Here is a 17429-nt window from a genome sequence, read left to right as displayed (position 1 = left end):
AGTTAGCTATATTAGCTAATGGGTCCTCTTACAGTTTAGCACCAGCGAACAGAATCTACCTAATTGGCTAGCTGCGTGGCAAATGTACATTGGCGATGTCTCTCTGATTCAATGTTTAGATCCCTTCCTTTCTGAAAAGTATTTGCTTTGTGTGACGTAATTGTACTTTACTTAGATACAGTCTTACTGTACTAGACTTACGGTACTAGACTGTTAGATGTAGTTTTCTGCTATATTCATATTTAAGGTAATGCTCTGTAAATTGTTAGTGCAGTAACTAATTGCAATATCGTTTCATTAAACCTTTATGTGAAGTTTCATTTTACTTTCTATCTGCAAAGTAATTATTTTAGCCTCCTAACGCTAACCAAAATATTTCTAATCATCCAATACTTTAGCACTAAAGTTTGATCCTAAAAATGAAATATTCATAATATTTAGAGCATACCGATAATGATGTTTAAGCGAATTTGTATTTTTATCATGAATGCTTGTTCAGGTGCCAACCAGTTGAGTAATGTACATAAAAATAGACCCATTTCATTAATCTAAATGACATTTTTACGGCATTTTATGGAATTTAGCTGCCGCTTTTATCCAAAGCGAGTTACAATTATGACTGAGTACTTGAGCAATTGAGGGTTAAGAGCCTTGCAAAGCTTGACCACTCATCTTGGTAGCTTAACCACTGAGCTACCACTGCCCCTTATGGATATGACTACATGAATAATGTATAATGTTTTATTATGTCACTATGCAAATGATGACTGAAGGTGAGCCACCTTCCCAGGACTTAAACCCAGGTACTGCAGGCAATAAACACAAGTTCTGACCACCAGGCATAGCAGCCAGAGCATCCATTTAACCAACCTAAGAAGTGGTCTCCATCACACCATCCTCCCCTTCAGAAAGTAACCGTTTCCATCACAATGCCTTCACACATGGGGAGGTGACATTTTCCACATGTCCCTTCACACAAAACTGCCTTTTCCATCAGGGCCACACCCATACCACTCGTCAGGTTATCACACTGGCCTTTACCATACCCTCACCACAGGGGTGGGTTCAAAGGGCAGCATCCCCACCTACAGGTGATAAACATGTGCCCTGACCACGAGACCAAAGAGCAATCACACAGATTATGGCAATATCTAGTAAACTATGTAAATATCTGGTAAATGCAATTTTCGCATTAACTGTCATTCTTGCATCATTTAAAAATAGTACCTAACAACCATTTACTCTGGTAATTTAGTGCAATGGGCAGTTTATGGAGTGGGAATGTCTAAGGGTCAGAGGTTTAAAATGTTAAAATAAAAATAAACTAAATTTAAGGCCCTGCCCAGCAAAGTGATGCAATATGCATTACAGAGATATTACCTCTGGAACCATTCTGTCTGTGGCCTCTGCAGGAGTTATTACACAATCTCCCAGTTTTTCTGTAGTATTATCTGCATTTTTTTTTTATAGAACTGTTTTATTTGAATGTTTTGTAAGTCAACACTTATTTACACTGCAGGATTCAAATCATTTTAAACTAAATTGTGTAGGTGGGATAGACGTGCTATTTTCTGAGTTGGTCACGTGTGTGAAAGTCACGTTTGTCCTGCTTGAACCCCTCCCCCATGTGGTTGCATATACTTTGAGCCCAGCCCCCATTCAGCTAGCTATTAAGATCAGCCTATACATCTTTCCTTTCCTCCTACAGCTCAGGAACATACTCTCTCACATGTGGTGAATATTACAAAGGACTTATGCCACCCCTCTGTTACTATTCCTCACGTAGACATGTAAGGGGAGAGACAATGCGTTCCATAAGCTGTATTCTAACCATAAATCAGGTCAGTGTGTCCTTTTCATGTAGTACTATTGCTCCTTTATCCTGAATATGAGAACATACAATAAAGACATATTTGGCATTATGTTCTATTTTTCCAGTTCTCTATCTAACAAAATGCATGATACATTCAAAGAAGCCTCAGTCTTTCAAACAATAAAATTTCACAAGTGTTTGGCTTGTGTAGGTCTGTATTTAGAGTAAACTAAAGCCTCCAGTGCAGCTGCTGGAATGTTGGCTATGGCAAGCTGAACCACAGCTCCAGACAGAAAATCACATCATTCAGACCAGACAGCTGCAAAAGCCATCTACTCCCTGTCTTTCTGTGAGAAAACCCTTGCTGCTTCCAAATGTGATCTTACAGTCGGTGAAGGGTCTGGACTCCAAATCTGTCAGTGGAAGTCTGGTGAACAGACATGTTAACTTTCGGGGGAAAAAAAGGAAATAAAATCATTTAAACCTGCTATGCGTATTTATTTTGCATTTACTTTTGGACATGTTGCTGTGTTATGTGCCTGGCAGCATAGCTCAGTGGGGCAGCTGGCCATAGCCCCAGCTGGAAAATATTATCAGGCTTTGGATTTTGCTTAACCATTTCACTTCCTTTACACAGGTGTCCAGGCATTCTTGTAGAAGGATTACAAATTAGTTACAGTAATATGGACATAACATTTGTTTCCAGAGTACACCACCTATGTGATTATGAATTTAAAGATGATGTGCACTGCGTAAGCCCTTGTGAAAGCAAGAGTTGATCCAGTCAAGAAGGACTTCCAATGTGACTAATCACATCAGAATGGGGGGGGATGTGAAGGATATAAGAACATGACTTTACTAAGGAGGCAAAATAAAGGGTTCACTCCCTTATGTATATGGTCCCCTAGTCCCCTACACACCGCTATTTACACACACACATTCTCTTTCTGTTTCCCATTACACTAAAGCTATATTTCATTTTCAGTGCAACCCTAAGCTCTACAAGCAAATGCCATCCACGTTGTACTAGACTCTCTTGTGGCACCCAGCCAAGCAAAACTGTAGAGTGAATGACTCTCTTTTTGAACTAGCGACATCCCCCGTGTCCATTGCCAACATGGACCTTTTCCAAATGTTCTGTTAGTTCACTCATAATACTAAAAGTCGAATCTGTGCCCATAAGTGGGTATCTCACCACCTTGGAAGGAATGATGCAGTCTAACACTCACAAAAAGTTACATGCAGAGTGCCCTGCTGTTTTCTCTAGTGTATGTGTGTACATGCATGCATGCATGCATGCATGGTTTTGCTGAGCAGGACAGAGAGACCACGCAGCACTACGAATACTGAGTGGAATGTGGGACCCACTACCTCATGTGAGCTAACAGAAAAAATATTAAAATAAACCACAGTTTATGCAGGCTCCCTGCATACTAAAAGCCCTTGTGATAGCAACCGGGGGAGGTCAACATGAGCCCCACCATAACGGGTGCTTTGTTCATCTTAAACAGCTATATGTTTCCTATTAATAAGTATACCAAGGTTGCAAACTTGTCAGCTGTGAAACACCGGTATTGAAGGAAGTATGGATGGGACAGTATAAAAATTTCATATATTACTATATTACTGATCAAACCTATGCAGATTTTCAGTATCATTGTGACATTGATAAATACACCAAAGTATTTAAAAAGCACTAATGCATATTAAAATAACTTCACCAGAGGTATACTTAAAATTTTTTTTAATCAAACTTCTAATATTTATTTGACACCAAGTTCTTTCTCTGTCAACCATCATCTCCCTTCATCATGGTTTTCAGAGACTAGCCAGTTACGAAATACACACTGAACTGTATGTCAGAACTATACTGCTGTTCCTCCTGTCACACACCAGATTCAGCTCATGAAAAGTTTAATTATTAACTGGCAAGTTTATTTGCATGGGTCTTAAAAGGGACAGTACTAAACCATGCAGCACTATTCCCCATCCCCCCAGCTTCAGTGTAACCCTGAATAAATTGTGCACTGTGCCCTAGATATCAGTCACATTTAAGAATGTCAGTAATGTGTCCCTATACTCTCTCCACTATCATGGTACGTGCCAGGTGTCAAAGAGTGAAGGTCGAGGCAAAGCACTAATGTAACAGAGCTTATCAATTCCAAAAAAACACATGACACACCTGAAACAGCCTCGCCAGCTGTTTGTTCCACTAATCAACAGGAAATTGCCCTGCAAAGCTTTTGGTTGGACCAAGACATCCACATGTCCCTAGTATAGTATGCACTCCGTTACTTTCATGCAGTTACAAGGTCACAAAGTCAGTCATTGTGCATATGGACTAGGAAATTTATCATTTAATTCTCCCTTCTCTCATGAAGGAGATTTGCCACATGGCACACAAGTTTCTCAAATTTCTTATCTCTCAGTCATGGGTTCAGTCACAAACTACGACATAATATCCAGCCAATCAAGTGTGTTTAGGGCAATTTTTTAATGATGCCATGTCATGTCTAGAGTTCTTTTTCAGGTCTTTTATCTTAACTGCATGTGTACTGAAAAATAAAGCACATAGTTAATGTGCTCTCAAGATATCCTATCTTTTAAGACAGTACACCAGGACCAAGTCAGTTGTGTAACTAGACGGGCCAGGACACATTATTCCAATAATTTGACTTTTCTCTCTACCATCAGTTTCTACTGGAGAGTAATGATTCATAGGCACAAGAGAAGAATTCATCCCTCAAGCAGGAAAACCCTGTTCATAGTCAGTTCCTCCATCCTAGTACATAAACACTCACCACCTACCTTAGACACATTAATTTATTAGATACATCTTGCAATGAGCGACTAATATGCTTTTTCATTTTCTCTCAGTCCAGCAGTGAAAATGAATAGGAATCATTTCTTATGGAAAAATTTATGTTCATTGGCACAGAAAAGCAGTTATCCACGCCAAAACATTTATTCTACAGTCATCCAATTTTCTCCTCCAAAAATGGCAACTTCCAGCAGTGTTCTTGTTAGCTACTGTGTAGATGGGCTGTATTCCAAATGTTGAGTGAATGTGACATTTTCAGGGCAGATAACAAAAAGCCTGTCCTCACACCATCGCTCTATCCCTTTATCTAGTCAGACACTAACCCCCACTCTTCACTCGTTCAGATGACTACCTACCCAGCACATGCATGTGTGTATGACAGAAAGAACAAAGCTCTAATCAGGAGCATCAGTGCAGTCAACCCACTCACACACATTCACATTTGCTGTTCACTATTTTGGATTTTCTTCAGTCCCTTTGTGTTGATGCTGCAGAAGAGACCAGTGTGAGAGTTTCAGGGAAGAAGTTAAGTTTATTTGACTATTACACAACCATGTCCAAAAGAGGCTCTCCTGTGCTGGGCAGTTTTAACATAGTTCCAGTATTTGTAAAATAACTTTAATACATCATAAATATGAAACATACCTCAAAGAGATTGTTCTATTTCTACACCTACTCATGAGATAAGGTCCTGAGCCAAGATGGTCATGTGGTACCAGGCTCTCTTTGCCAAGCCTGTACTAAATGGCTTAAAATGCAATCGAACAGCTGCTAGGCAGCAGCACCCAAAGTGCTATTCAGGCTAGGAAGTACAGTCATTAGAATGTGGCCTGACTCTATACTGCCCTGCCCCACCCCACACACTCTCTGTAAGATTTTTGTCTATGCTTTTATAGCTGGAGCCGAAATAAAACAATGAATCAAGAGGGCAAACTTAATGAGGAAGTGTTGTGAATGTTACTGCATAGGCACAAGGTATGGTGCAGAGTGAGTCTTAAAGTAGTGATAGATGGCTGGAGAGCATTATCAAGCAGTTGCTGAATATACTACTGACAGCAGTGTAGACACTTCTGTGCAATTTGCCAGACTGCCATGAGTGCAGGATTAAAGTATGCTATTATAGCATTTGCCTTCTTTTTTATTTAGTTACTATTTACACTCAGTCATCATCATTCTATTAGTAAATACAAAATCTGTACCTCTGACCTCAGATCAGAGTGCAGACGCATGGGCTGTAAATGCTAGGAGTAATATAAAATCATCATGGTTTCTGTACAATTCAAGCATGATTTTGCCCCTTCACACTCACATGAAACCACATATGGCATGAATTCAGCCCTGTAAACTGGATCTCAAGCATAATTGCAACTGCCTCTCTACATGTTTGAATGTCCATGGAAGTCAGTGCAAACTGGCCATTAGATCTACATACTGCTTAGCCTCTGCGTAGAAGCAGAAAGGACTGGTGAGGGGGAGGGGGAGGGGATGAGGAATGGGGTAAAGTGGTACTGGAACAGGGCAGAAACAATGGAGATAGAGAGGAAGTGTCCAAAACCAAGAAATCATTTGCAGGAAGTGGTGCAGGAGCAAAAATAACACTGAACATAAGAAACGGCATGGGCCTCTATGTCTAAGGGTGAGAGCCATAATGAATTCTACACATGTAGGCCATTCAAACCACCCACACAGTGACCAATCATCCTCCTCAAACCAGTTACAGTTACAACCAGAAATCACACATATGCATAATCTATCAAACCTGTCTCAAAAAAGCCACAAAGCATGTCACGGTCTGAATAGGAAAACCCATATGACGACCATATGGCCAGTTATGACCTGTGTTATGGACATTGTGAACATTGTATAAAATCTAACATGAAAAGCATGGCCTGTTCTTAGGTTCACATCCTCATGTCCAAACACACCCAAAGACAAACCCTCCCAGTTATTCCACTGTGTGTGATCCATGACTCATGTCCAGCTAGTTTTTAGAGCAACATTCAGACGTTTACTCACTATTTCTGCTCCTTTAAATACTCCCATCAATGGGAATATATGATTGTTTCTCTCATACTGCAGCAAGTTCCCACAGTGACTACAATATACCAACCAAGAGACCTCAGCAAGCCCAGTACATATGAACACAGACCAGCCATGTACATCTCAGAGATAGCTTAAAGCAAAGAACTACAAATATACATTGATTAAAGATATCAGAAGTGCTACTGAACACGCGCAAGGTCAGCCATGCGGCCCTGAATGGTTAGGCTGTTACACATGATTTGCAAATGGCTCTTGCCTAACGGTACACTACACCTGTAACCAACTGTCAGTGCATGCTATTACTCCTCACCTAGTTACATTACTAACAGGAACGTGGAAGGTGTAAGCCCTAGAAAAGTCAAGGCTCACAATGGCATCAAGTCTGGGAGGGATGTTGGATGGTTACCAACAGTATTGTAAGATGCTTCTCAGTACCAAGTGAAAGTTCTGTAAGGACTGCCTCCATCCACGAACAGCATATACTGCAATGTTTCTAAACTTTTTTTCTCTCATTCTACTCCCACTTTAGGATTAAGAGCAGTGCACATATGCATTTGTAAGTGAGACTGCATTAAGATAATGGCCAATCGTAAGCACTTAGACACAGTAGGTGGTAAGCATATTTTCTGATATTTACTGGAACACAGGAAAGTGCGATTAAGAAGCTTCAAGAGTACTAAATAAAGTTGCATAGTAGAGTAGACATTCACTCAGCAACTCTATAAAGCTGAAAGCTGTGTCTACAAACCTTTTCCCCTTAATCCAAACATACCCACATGCAGATCTAACACTGATCCATCATGGCATGCTCATAAAGCACTGTTGTTTGCAAATCCCCCCTTACACTCTCCTGCTTTTTCCGCATCTCTTTGCATCACCAGTTCATGAAGTTACATTCTATTTGATTCCACAAAGACCACATTTGGGCACATTCTCCGCAACCTCGCAATGTGTGTGAATTCATATAGTAAGTTGATGAAGTCCTGAACAGATGCTGTTTAAGGTGTACGGATTTGCAGGGCTATGCACTGCTATTCTGGTGCTGTATACTCTCTTAGACCATCAGGCTTGAGTGGAGGACAAACACACATGGACCTCTTACCTCCTTTATTCTCATCACTGCCTTTTCTGGCTCTCTTTAACCAGAAGACAACAGGCTTAAAAGAACAACCAATCCCACTCCTGTATCAACCACAAAAACTTTTGATTGCCAACCCTCTCTACATAACAGTTGCCATATATGGGGAAAAGTGGTCTTTTCTATGCATGCGAACAAAAAGTAAAGGACATTTTCCCACCCACTTTCCATGTATGATACAAATGCTATAAATGGCCTTTTAAAAACAGAATAGAAGTTTAAATAAACACTGCAACTGAGGAAGTTAGAATTCTTTTTAGATTTGATGCTGTTGGGTGTCCTACATGTCATACAAATCAGAGAAGCCCCTAGTATGAGAAATAGAAAAGCACATTCAAAAAGGCAGAGTAATTGAAAGTACATGCATAAGCAATTCAGACCATGCACAGCATCTGTGCTGGTAAGGATCAGAGTAGAGACAGAGCATTACCTTTTATGGTGCCTGGGCCTGACTGGAGGTTCACCAATCACTCCAATAAAAATGAAGGAGGTTGGGCTTAGGAACTGCCAAGATCAAGTTGTTATACATTACAAATAACAACTGTAGTACTGGGAGCACCCTTTCTTCCACTGAAAGAGGGTGAAAAACCGGAGCACCACCACATATATGGTGGCATAGACTTGAGAGTCCTTCGGCACTAAAGTGTCGTCTTCAGCATCCAGTGCCATCTTTGTGGGGTTTTATTTTCCGAGTCTTTTTTGATGTGAGATGTACATGCCTTCACAAATTGTGAAACACCTGTAGTTAGTGCTGACATGCAAATAAAAGCTCTGATACAATGAAGACCATCAAATCATGAAGGGAGATTTTTTTTTCCATTTTAAATTTATTGTAATAACGTAGCAATAAAGCTATATGGCACTGCCATTTTCAAGGAAAAAAAAAAAAAAAACAACGAACAATGAACCCCTATCCATCAAAGAGTTGGTTTAAATTGCCAATTCTGATCACTTACATCTCAACTTAAAAAAAAACCAAAACAAAAAAAACCACACACAACAGATCACCACATAGGCAGCAGAGGCTGCAGGCAGGAGAGGGAGGTGTTTACATGGAGTCTATAAGAATAGTTTCACTATTGACCTCCAGTGTTTGCTAGTCCCTCGGTTTGCTAGCAAAGGTGAGATATCCAGTGTGTCCGGCCATCTCACGAGGGGGTGTGGCAGTGCGGCAGATCACGGCGGGGTAGCCAGCATTTGCAGAACTTGGAACTTCCTCTGAAGGTGGGTCAAAGATCATCTTAGCACTGTCTAATCCTCCCTCCTCTGAGCCAAAGTCCGGTAAAGGCAGAGTGACCGAGCGAACATCATGCATTCTCTGCAGAACCTCCAGAGTGTGGATCTCCTGGAAGCCCTGGTCCAACAGCACCTCGCATGTCCTCTGAACCTGCTCTATGCATGGAGAAAATGAACACAGGCGACCACCTGCATCGAGTGGAGAGGTGAACAGAAACAGAACAGAGTTTCAAGACTATCTTCAAGGACCATTTCTAGTTAAGAAAAGAAACATTAAGATCAAGTTTAAATGATAAAGACAAAGATTACAGCAAGTTGATCTGCTGTTGCTGCACTGGCCACAAACAAGTCATTTATAATCACAAGTTATTTAAAAGACTGCACTAGATGGGTGTCTGTTACATTTGTAGATATGATTGAGTGGTTCCACATAAAAGGTTTTTACAGGTAACTATACCCTCATTGTGAGCCACCTAATTAGTAGTTAATCAGCTCAAAAGGTATTAAAAAGTAAAAAGGTTCACTGGAATCCTCATTTAAGACAAACTTTTGTGCTCAAACTTGCTCATCTCCATGGAGACCCACTTTGTTGATATGACCTCTGGGAGTTCCACAATGTGAATGAACCCTTGCACAATTAACTGGAGTAAACTGTCAACACAAGTCCAGAGAGACCCTGAGTGTAATGTAAAGAGTGAACACTGGTGAACATGTGTGGATGTACTGTACTAATAAGTGTACCACACACAAAGGCAATCACAACAGCAATCAACTAGATGCCCAGACAGACACATGCTTTGATAAATCTTCCACTAACAAATAAGGCAATTCCCTGTAAACACACTAATAAACAGACAGTTACAGTCTCCTGGCAACCAGGTTCCCTTGCAACAGGGCCAGGGAGACAGGAAAGTCCACCACCACATTCTCCCAACTACTTAACATAAGCGGGCCATAGGCCAAAGAATGCAAAGAGGGAGGGAGGAAGGAACTACTGAAACTGCATGCTGGAGAGTCCATTAATCCTCCTTTAGATAACCAAGAGCATCTGACTTAAATTGCTCTATACAACAGTCCTCTTGATAGAGTGTAATAGAGTGTAAGCGAGCGAGCGAGCGAGCGAGAGAGAGAGAGAGAGAGAGAGAGAGAGAGAGAGAGAGAGAGAGAGAGAGAGAGAGAGAGAGAGAGAGAGAGAGAGAGAGAGAGAGAGAGAGAGAGAGAGAGAGAGAGAGAGAGAGAGAGAGAGAGAGAGAGAGAGTGTCTTGAGTACAGCTAGATACTGTCCTGTGCTTACAAGTCTCTTCTTAAGGAACCTGGCTCAGTCTTGCTAGTCACTGTGCAGTCTCACAGCCTGCCCCTTTATGGTCAAAAATCTGCTTGTCATGAGTGTGTGTGTGAAAGTGCGTTATACGTGTCCAAGTAGTGATCTAAACTGCCTCACAAACAATGAAACAATTCCACATGCATCAGATTGTAAAGAAGCACTCATCTATAATGCATAATATGTATTGCTGAGAAGATGGGAAATATTTTTCATTGTCAATTTACCACAGAAGCATCTTTTTGTCAGCTTCATTTTTTGGCCAAGGAAGCTTTAACTAAAGGCATGTAAATCACTAACCAATGGGCATTTTTAATTTACTTGTCTGCAATTTTTCAGCACACCAATTAAAAGCAACACACATGCGCGCCAGACCCTCAGCAGTGCTGAAGACAAGCCCAGACCTGCCTGCTGGGAATGGGGTCACTCAGGTCTGCAGGCTTAGTTCCTTGGCCTTCTCCTCAGTCAGCTGTACAGCCATGGCCACACAAACAGAACTAGAAGTGCTGTCACTAGAGTCTGACCGGTCATTAAACAAAAGACTGTCAAAACAAGCACGTACTTAATCGACAGAAAAGCCAGTTTCACAATTAATGGATTTCTGTAGACCATGATAAAGCCACTGTCTAGGAGGTCACTTCAAGTTAAGTCCATGCATTTTTTTTGTGTTCTCTATTAAAACCTCATCTTGCAGGGAAGTCTCTCAGCAATTTCAGCAAGAGTGGAGAGACTTCACTGAGGAAAAGAAGATGGTATAAAACGACAAAAAGGGTAGGATGTTGTCATAAGCAATATATAAACTAGTTGTCCATGTTCACTATTCTGGAGGTGGCATTAAGCGACAGGTCCATTAACTGAAAGTGCAATCTTCCTTTCTCAACACACATGCACACGTACCCTTGCGTTTGAATGCTCTCTTGGCATGCGTGATGGCCTCCCACGGTGAGGGGATGTCCAGAAAGACTGCATCGGCTATGCCCACCACCCCAAAGCCCTCTTTACACACGTCCTGGTTTCGGACCGTTACCATATGGGCCACTTTGTGGTCTCTGAACTCCTGGGCAGCTTTCTCAGCACGCTGGGCATGGAACTCCACCGTGTGCAGGTGCCCACTGGGTGCAATGGTGCGAAGAATAGCATGGGATAGTGAGCCACTGCCAGTACCTATCCATTCACATGCAAAAAAGTCAAACAAAACATGTTACATGTCTGATATGGCTTATGGTTTAAAATCAACAAGTAACAATTCTTAAACTTAAAAAGGGTGAATATACACAAATTATCCAATTGAACACAACTGTGAATGTCAATTGTGTTTAATACGAAATGAAATTACATGTTGAAGGTGGTTTCCTAATTTAAGGTTGGTTTCCATATTCTGAAAAACACCCATTACATGCCAGGCAAATGATCCTGTAAACCAACATGCTTCAATACATACAACTGTCAGCACATACAAGTTTCTTGTGCACACCAACATGTACTCTACATATACATACATAGACAGGCACTGGTAGACATTCCAACTCAACTACTTGTAGTGTTACATCACCATATAATTTGTTTTCATGTCAACAATGGGGTCATGGTTTGGCATACATGGTTTTCTTCAGATGGAGTATAGCTGAGCTCAAGATCAAGAAAGTTGCAGGAGGCAGACACAGGTATTAGAGTGAAGAGAGTTCCTGGTCTATCTAAAGATATGTAATTGTGATTTAAGATTTGAAACATTAGACATCACCTATGCATTACAGTCCTACTTATTATAATCTAACTAAACATTAACAGCTTTGATAAGTTTAGGATGTTTCAAATAAACAACTTCAAACAGGGTCTTCACAGACTGCATTATAAGCCAGTCAAATGAGGGTGCATTATAAACAAGTCAACAATTCCACTACACTCCACTTGAATGCAATGTGCAGTACAAGCATAATCATGGCCCGCATCTGTGTGTACTCTGAAGCCAATAAATGCAGGTGACAATTCAATTCCATCCCTTTTGAAATGATGTAAATAATTATAATGGATTATAATAGCACCCAATAAAATATATGCAATTTTTTGGCCAAAATATTCTCTGACTAAAAGGGCATCCATTTTTTAAACTGAATGCAATGAACCATTTCCTAAAGAACTAACAACCGAAACAAATTGTTGTGAAGCAAGAGATTTGCCCCTGCTGTTAGTACATTATATGTTCCAGTCAAATAGTTGGTGGCAAGTTGAACCTTGTGAAAGATTCTATGGGGCCATTTAACCTGAGACTGAAGTTTGTTATAGACAAACATAAATAAATCATACCACACAGGAACAAAAGAGGACCTTAGATCCAGTGTTGGTGCTAACTCCTCAAGGTGACTCACTCTCGAAAGGACCTAGTCCCATGCTTGCATGGCTGAAATGCATAAAATCCTTGATAAGCCTTGGACATTTACTCAGCTTGCTCACAAAGTCACTTTGAGGTGTCAGTTTAACACAGTGGTCAGCATGCTTATCTGCAAAAAGCTAGTGAGGTTGCAGGTTTGCGTTCCAAACTAAACAAGAGCATACCTGATACAACTAATCAAATATTTGAAGACTGAGACCAACTGATTAAACAAGCAGAATCATGTATGCTCCAGTAGAGCAAAAATATTAACACTTGCCAACTCCTAGGTTCACTGACCTTACAGCAAATAACTGATACCAAACACCACAATGAGATAACACAGAAAAGCAAATATCTATTAACCAAATAAAATTAGATGTTTTCACACCTTTAGAGATCTATAAGCTTATATTTTATCATTACTGCAGTAAAATAGTGCACTGACAAAGGACAAACTTTCTGGATAAATGCAAGGCAATATTAATATGTTTTCATATTTTCATACTTGTAAGGGCTCTGGGCTACTATGGACACCAGCTAGAACTGCAGGTCAAAAATGATGAGGGGTTTTGACAAGAGAAACATCCTTTCTAAAGCAATTTGGTGACAAAGGGAATGTCTCGTTTCATCAGTATTAAGGAACTGTAGAAGAATAGACTAGTGCCCCATTTCTGTTTAGCAATGCACCAGTGAAGGCCCACCTCATCACTATTTATAACTTTGTGCACCATATTTACTACACATTTACTTTTTTCAGTATCACCAGACGTGTGCTCCCTGGAAATTAACAACAATTCCCTTGCTCGACCGGGTTAGCTACATGAACTTATATGCTAGCCATCAGTATCAGGATTGGCTGAAATACTACTCTTTATGTTTCTACTCCCCATTCACAGCTCAGTGAATAACACCAATATCATAGTGCTCATACAGGAACTATAACATCTGTATTAACCAGCCAATGTCTTCACCTGTTAAAGGAACAGGAACATTTATGAGCTCATCAGGCATCACTTGTATGTCCTACAATAAGGTCACATCACTTTCAACATGAACTGACAATTTAAGATCTGAAATATAGATCCTTCATATAACAATCATAATTCGTCTTATGAAATCGATTGTAATGGCTTCAAAAAGCCCTAGATTTAGATCCTCCCCCCTAAAACGTTACCAGTCCATGGGACGAGACAATAGCGCCAATGTGCTAGCCATTGGGAAAGTCAAGCTCAACCTAACAAATAATAAAGACGTTTAGCTAACAATGATATAATGTCAGTGACATAAAAGAGTAGGCTTGATCACAGCAACAACCATCTATTACAATTATTACTTATGATTTATTTGAGATTTTTGAAATATTGTTATGACATGTCTCATTTTGAACCTGAATCATTTTAAATATTAGATTTCACTCCATTGTTTAAAGGCCTGGGAAATGCAAATGCATTTTTACCATTATAATTAGGTTAGTCCTGCTCTCTGTGGCACACAATGTACATACAATGTTTGTCCAGTGAAAACCATTCAAAAGTACAATCAATTATGAATAGGCTGTTATGTCACAGTGAATAGCAATTTTACCCTCTCCATGGAGTTAACAGTTTTTCTCTAGCCTTCTCTTTTCATCCTGACAGAAAAATAAAAACCCGCCACTGCTGGAAAATCAGACTTGTATGAGCCTATTGATCAGGATTATGCATGTAGTATGTCCAAGACAGTAGGCTGTCGATCAAGTATGCTCGGAGGAATATTTTGGATCACACCAAGCCCATGACCAGCAAGGACATCTGAGACAATTTAGATGAGCTGACTATTGTAGTATCATACACATTTATTATTATGCAAAGTTTTTGCAATGTCTAATACCTCTTTTTAAATAATGCATACAAAGGTTTTGTAGGGGAAAATTCCACATTACAATTCCTTACAAATCTGTAAATTTGACTACATTTACCCAACCTGAAACAATTTAATTCAGGAAACAAAACGTACAAAACTGACTTATGCTCCTAATTTACACCATGTTCATTAATACATGTCCTCCAGATTATAAAACAAATACACACAAACTATCCATAATGATTTATTATCAAAATTATGTTTTAGGTAGCTCACCTGATTCACACACAATGGATCCTGGTTTTAAGTCCAGCATCAGAGTAATGTTGGCAATGTCAGTAGTGTAGAGGATCTGGGTTCGGTGAGGAAGATTGACAGTCCACAACTCTGGAGTGGGGTGCAGCACATACACCCATCCTCCCTTACTGCATGTCACCTTAGAACCAAATTTTTGCCCAATTAAGTCACTGGAGTGACGGATAGCTCCATACCGTGTCTGTGTTTGAGCACCAGACTCAACTTTGATGGGCATCATAGAATCATGTCCAATGAAAATAATGACCACATCTCCTTCCTGAACGAATTCTGAATACTTCACAAAGCTCATTGGGCTGTTGTCATCAGCTCCAATATGGGGGAGAAAGGTTAGCTGTAGAGAAAAACGTTGTGTGACTAAAGATTTGTGACATTTATATGAACAAAATAAAGTTTATTAATTAGTTAACTTTTAATTGAGTAAACACACACACACACACACGTGAAGGACTACTAACCTAGTCCTGGAATTAAGCATGACGAGTAGTTAACGTAAATGCCGTAAATGTAAAGTAAATGTAGTTAACAGTTTATAACAAAGTATTAGTAATATAGGTGTCGCATGGTTTTATGCATTTAAAACATGCACTTTATTATACATTATAAGTCCATTTTGTATAGTTTTCTCTACTTACAGCACTTTCTGTATCTGGATGTTTGTTAGTATTTATAAAGACAACTGTACTGTGTATTATTTTACTTTGAAACATTGCATGTCAATGTAGCTAACGTACACATGAACATAGAATCAGTTGTAGCTGACATCCGCTGCGTTTCAAACCGTTATCTTGATTTCTTTCAAAATAGAAATGTGGGAGAGCTTGCTTGGTTAGGTTAACTAGTTAGCTAGCTAAATCGCATAAGCTAACGTTAGCTAGCTAGCAGCAACCGTTCTTTGTGACGCGATCCACATTGGTAAACTCATAGTTAACGTTAACCTATCTAGTTTAGGTTACCTAGCTTAACCCTACGGTTAATTGAAAGCGTTGTCCATTTCATTATTCAGACTAAATGCAGTATCTAACCAGCAAGCTAGGATAGTTAGTAAAGTCGGCAAGTGGTATGTTGCAATAAATAAATAAATAAATAAGTAAATAAATAAATTATATATATATATATATATATATATATATATATATATATATATATTACACTAACTAGTGTACAGTTATTTTATATGTTCAAATTAATTTAGGCTTTGTTTTCAGCCATGTCCAGTGTTGTAAACTCCATGTAAACCTACTACCTACATAGCTAGCTAGTATAGCTGTTAATAGCTTCTTTGCAGATAGAGATTTAGGACATGGTGTGTCTGTTATTAACCACTCGATTGCATTTGCAACCTGTTGAAACCCCTTAGCCAACTAGCATAGTAAATGGAACTGCACCATGAAAATATTATGACAATTTTGTTTCGACTATGTTTAATCTAGTTATAGTAAAACATACAACAGAATGTAACATTAAAGCTAAATATCTTTAAATATGGTTTGTACATTATTTACCCATAGCAATCTAGCAAATGTTTATCAACAGCATGCAAGACAATTTAGCTAATGAGATTAGCTAGCTAGCTAATTTTATTCATTGTCTATGGTAGCTTTTAGCTAGCTAGCATAATTTAGCAAGATGTTAGCGTTAGTCAGGGTTACAAACTTTCAGGACCCCTGTTATAGGGGACCCTTGGGCTGCTAGCTGGCTGGCTATCTACATAACTACGACTAATGAAAAAAACACTTACCTTTTATTATAAGTTATTTACGTTGCAGTCGGTCAAATAGGAACACACGTGTTTCACTGTTAACGCACATATAGTTATGTATGTATGTTGTTAGCTAAGTAGGTTATAGAGTATCTAACTACCTTGTCTGCAATGAAATACTCTTTCTGGAAACGTTTACATAAAGTTGTTACATCTAGTCTCATTGATTAAAATTACGCGATATGTCTATATCGACAACTGCACAAGGTACTAAACTAGGTAAAATAGTTCGTCTGTAGCATGGTGTATTTGAATCGCGTGTCGCCTGAAGATGACGTAATTTGAAGCGCCACAAATCACTTCTTTTTCTCAAATCTTTATACGGAATAATTTTTTCATAGTATATGTTTATGATATCTGGCTTTAGTTAAAAATGACGGAGCGCAAACAGTTAATGAAGATTTCATTAATAGTATGTGCGAGATACGCGATTTCAATACTATTATTTTACCCTGTAATTATTCGAAAAATATTGTTTATTGATCACTGTGCATGTCACACTGAAACGATCTACAGGGCAATGAATGCTTACAATATAGACTGCGCAAAAAGAGTTACCTACTCTATCCTGCGTAAGTCCTAGTTTCACCTGCTGGCCTTATAAATCCTACGGCCTATACTGAAAATAAGTAAACTGAATGAAACTCAGTTTGAGCGTCGATACCAAGGATGTCCAATCCACGTTTTCGTTTTAACCAACCATACGCATACGATACAATTATTTACTTGTTTGAAGACCCAGAAGAACCTACTAAACAAGTGGAATT

General features: G+C 39.4%; 1 protein-coding gene across 1 annotated transcript; it reads right to left on the bottom strand.

The window, feature by feature from the left end:
• Nucleotides 1–8623: 8623 nt before the first annotated feature.
• trmt61a (tRNA methyltransferase 61A) lies at nucleotides 8624–16915 on the bottom strand. Its single transcript, XM_027022655.2, has 4 exons — nucleotides 16642–16915; nucleotides 14862–15234; nucleotides 11270–11536; nucleotides 8624–9240 (listed from the first exon to the last, which is right to left on the bottom strand). The coding sequence occupies exons 2-4, from the start codon at nucleotides 15190–15192 to the stop codon at nucleotides 8912–8914; spliced, it is 927 nt and encodes a 308-aa protein (XP_026878456.1). The 5' UTR covers nucleotides 15193–15234; nucleotides 16642–16915; the 3' UTR covers nucleotides 8624–8911.
• Between the last annotated feature and the right edge of the window lie 514 nt (nucleotides 16916–17429).

This window comes from Electrophorus electricus, chromosome 11 (genome assembly GCF_013358815.1).
Source record: "Electrophorus electricus isolate fEleEle1 chromosome 11, fEleEle1.pri, whole genome shotgun sequence".
NCBI classification, from domain to species: Eukaryota; Metazoa; Chordata; class Actinopteri; order Gymnotiformes; family Gymnotidae; genus Electrophorus; species Electrophorus electricus.
This window is presented reverse-complemented; position numbering and strand designations above follow the sequence as displayed.

Excerpts from the sequence above, each read along its gene's own strand:
- trmt61a (XM_027022655.2), bottom strand. The coding sequence starts at position 15,192 with ATGAGCTTTGTGAAGTATTCAGAATTCGTTCAGGAAGGAGATGTGGTC. Across the intron at positions 11,537-14,861 it reads ATCCATTGTGTGTGAATCAG|GTACTGGCAGTGGCTCACTA; the intron begins GTGAGCTACCTA and ends GTGAATGGATAG. Across the intron at positions 9,241-11,269 it reads GAGAGCATTCAAACGCAAGG|GTGGTCGCCTGTGTTCATTT; the intron begins GTACGTGTGCAT and ends CACTCGATGCAG.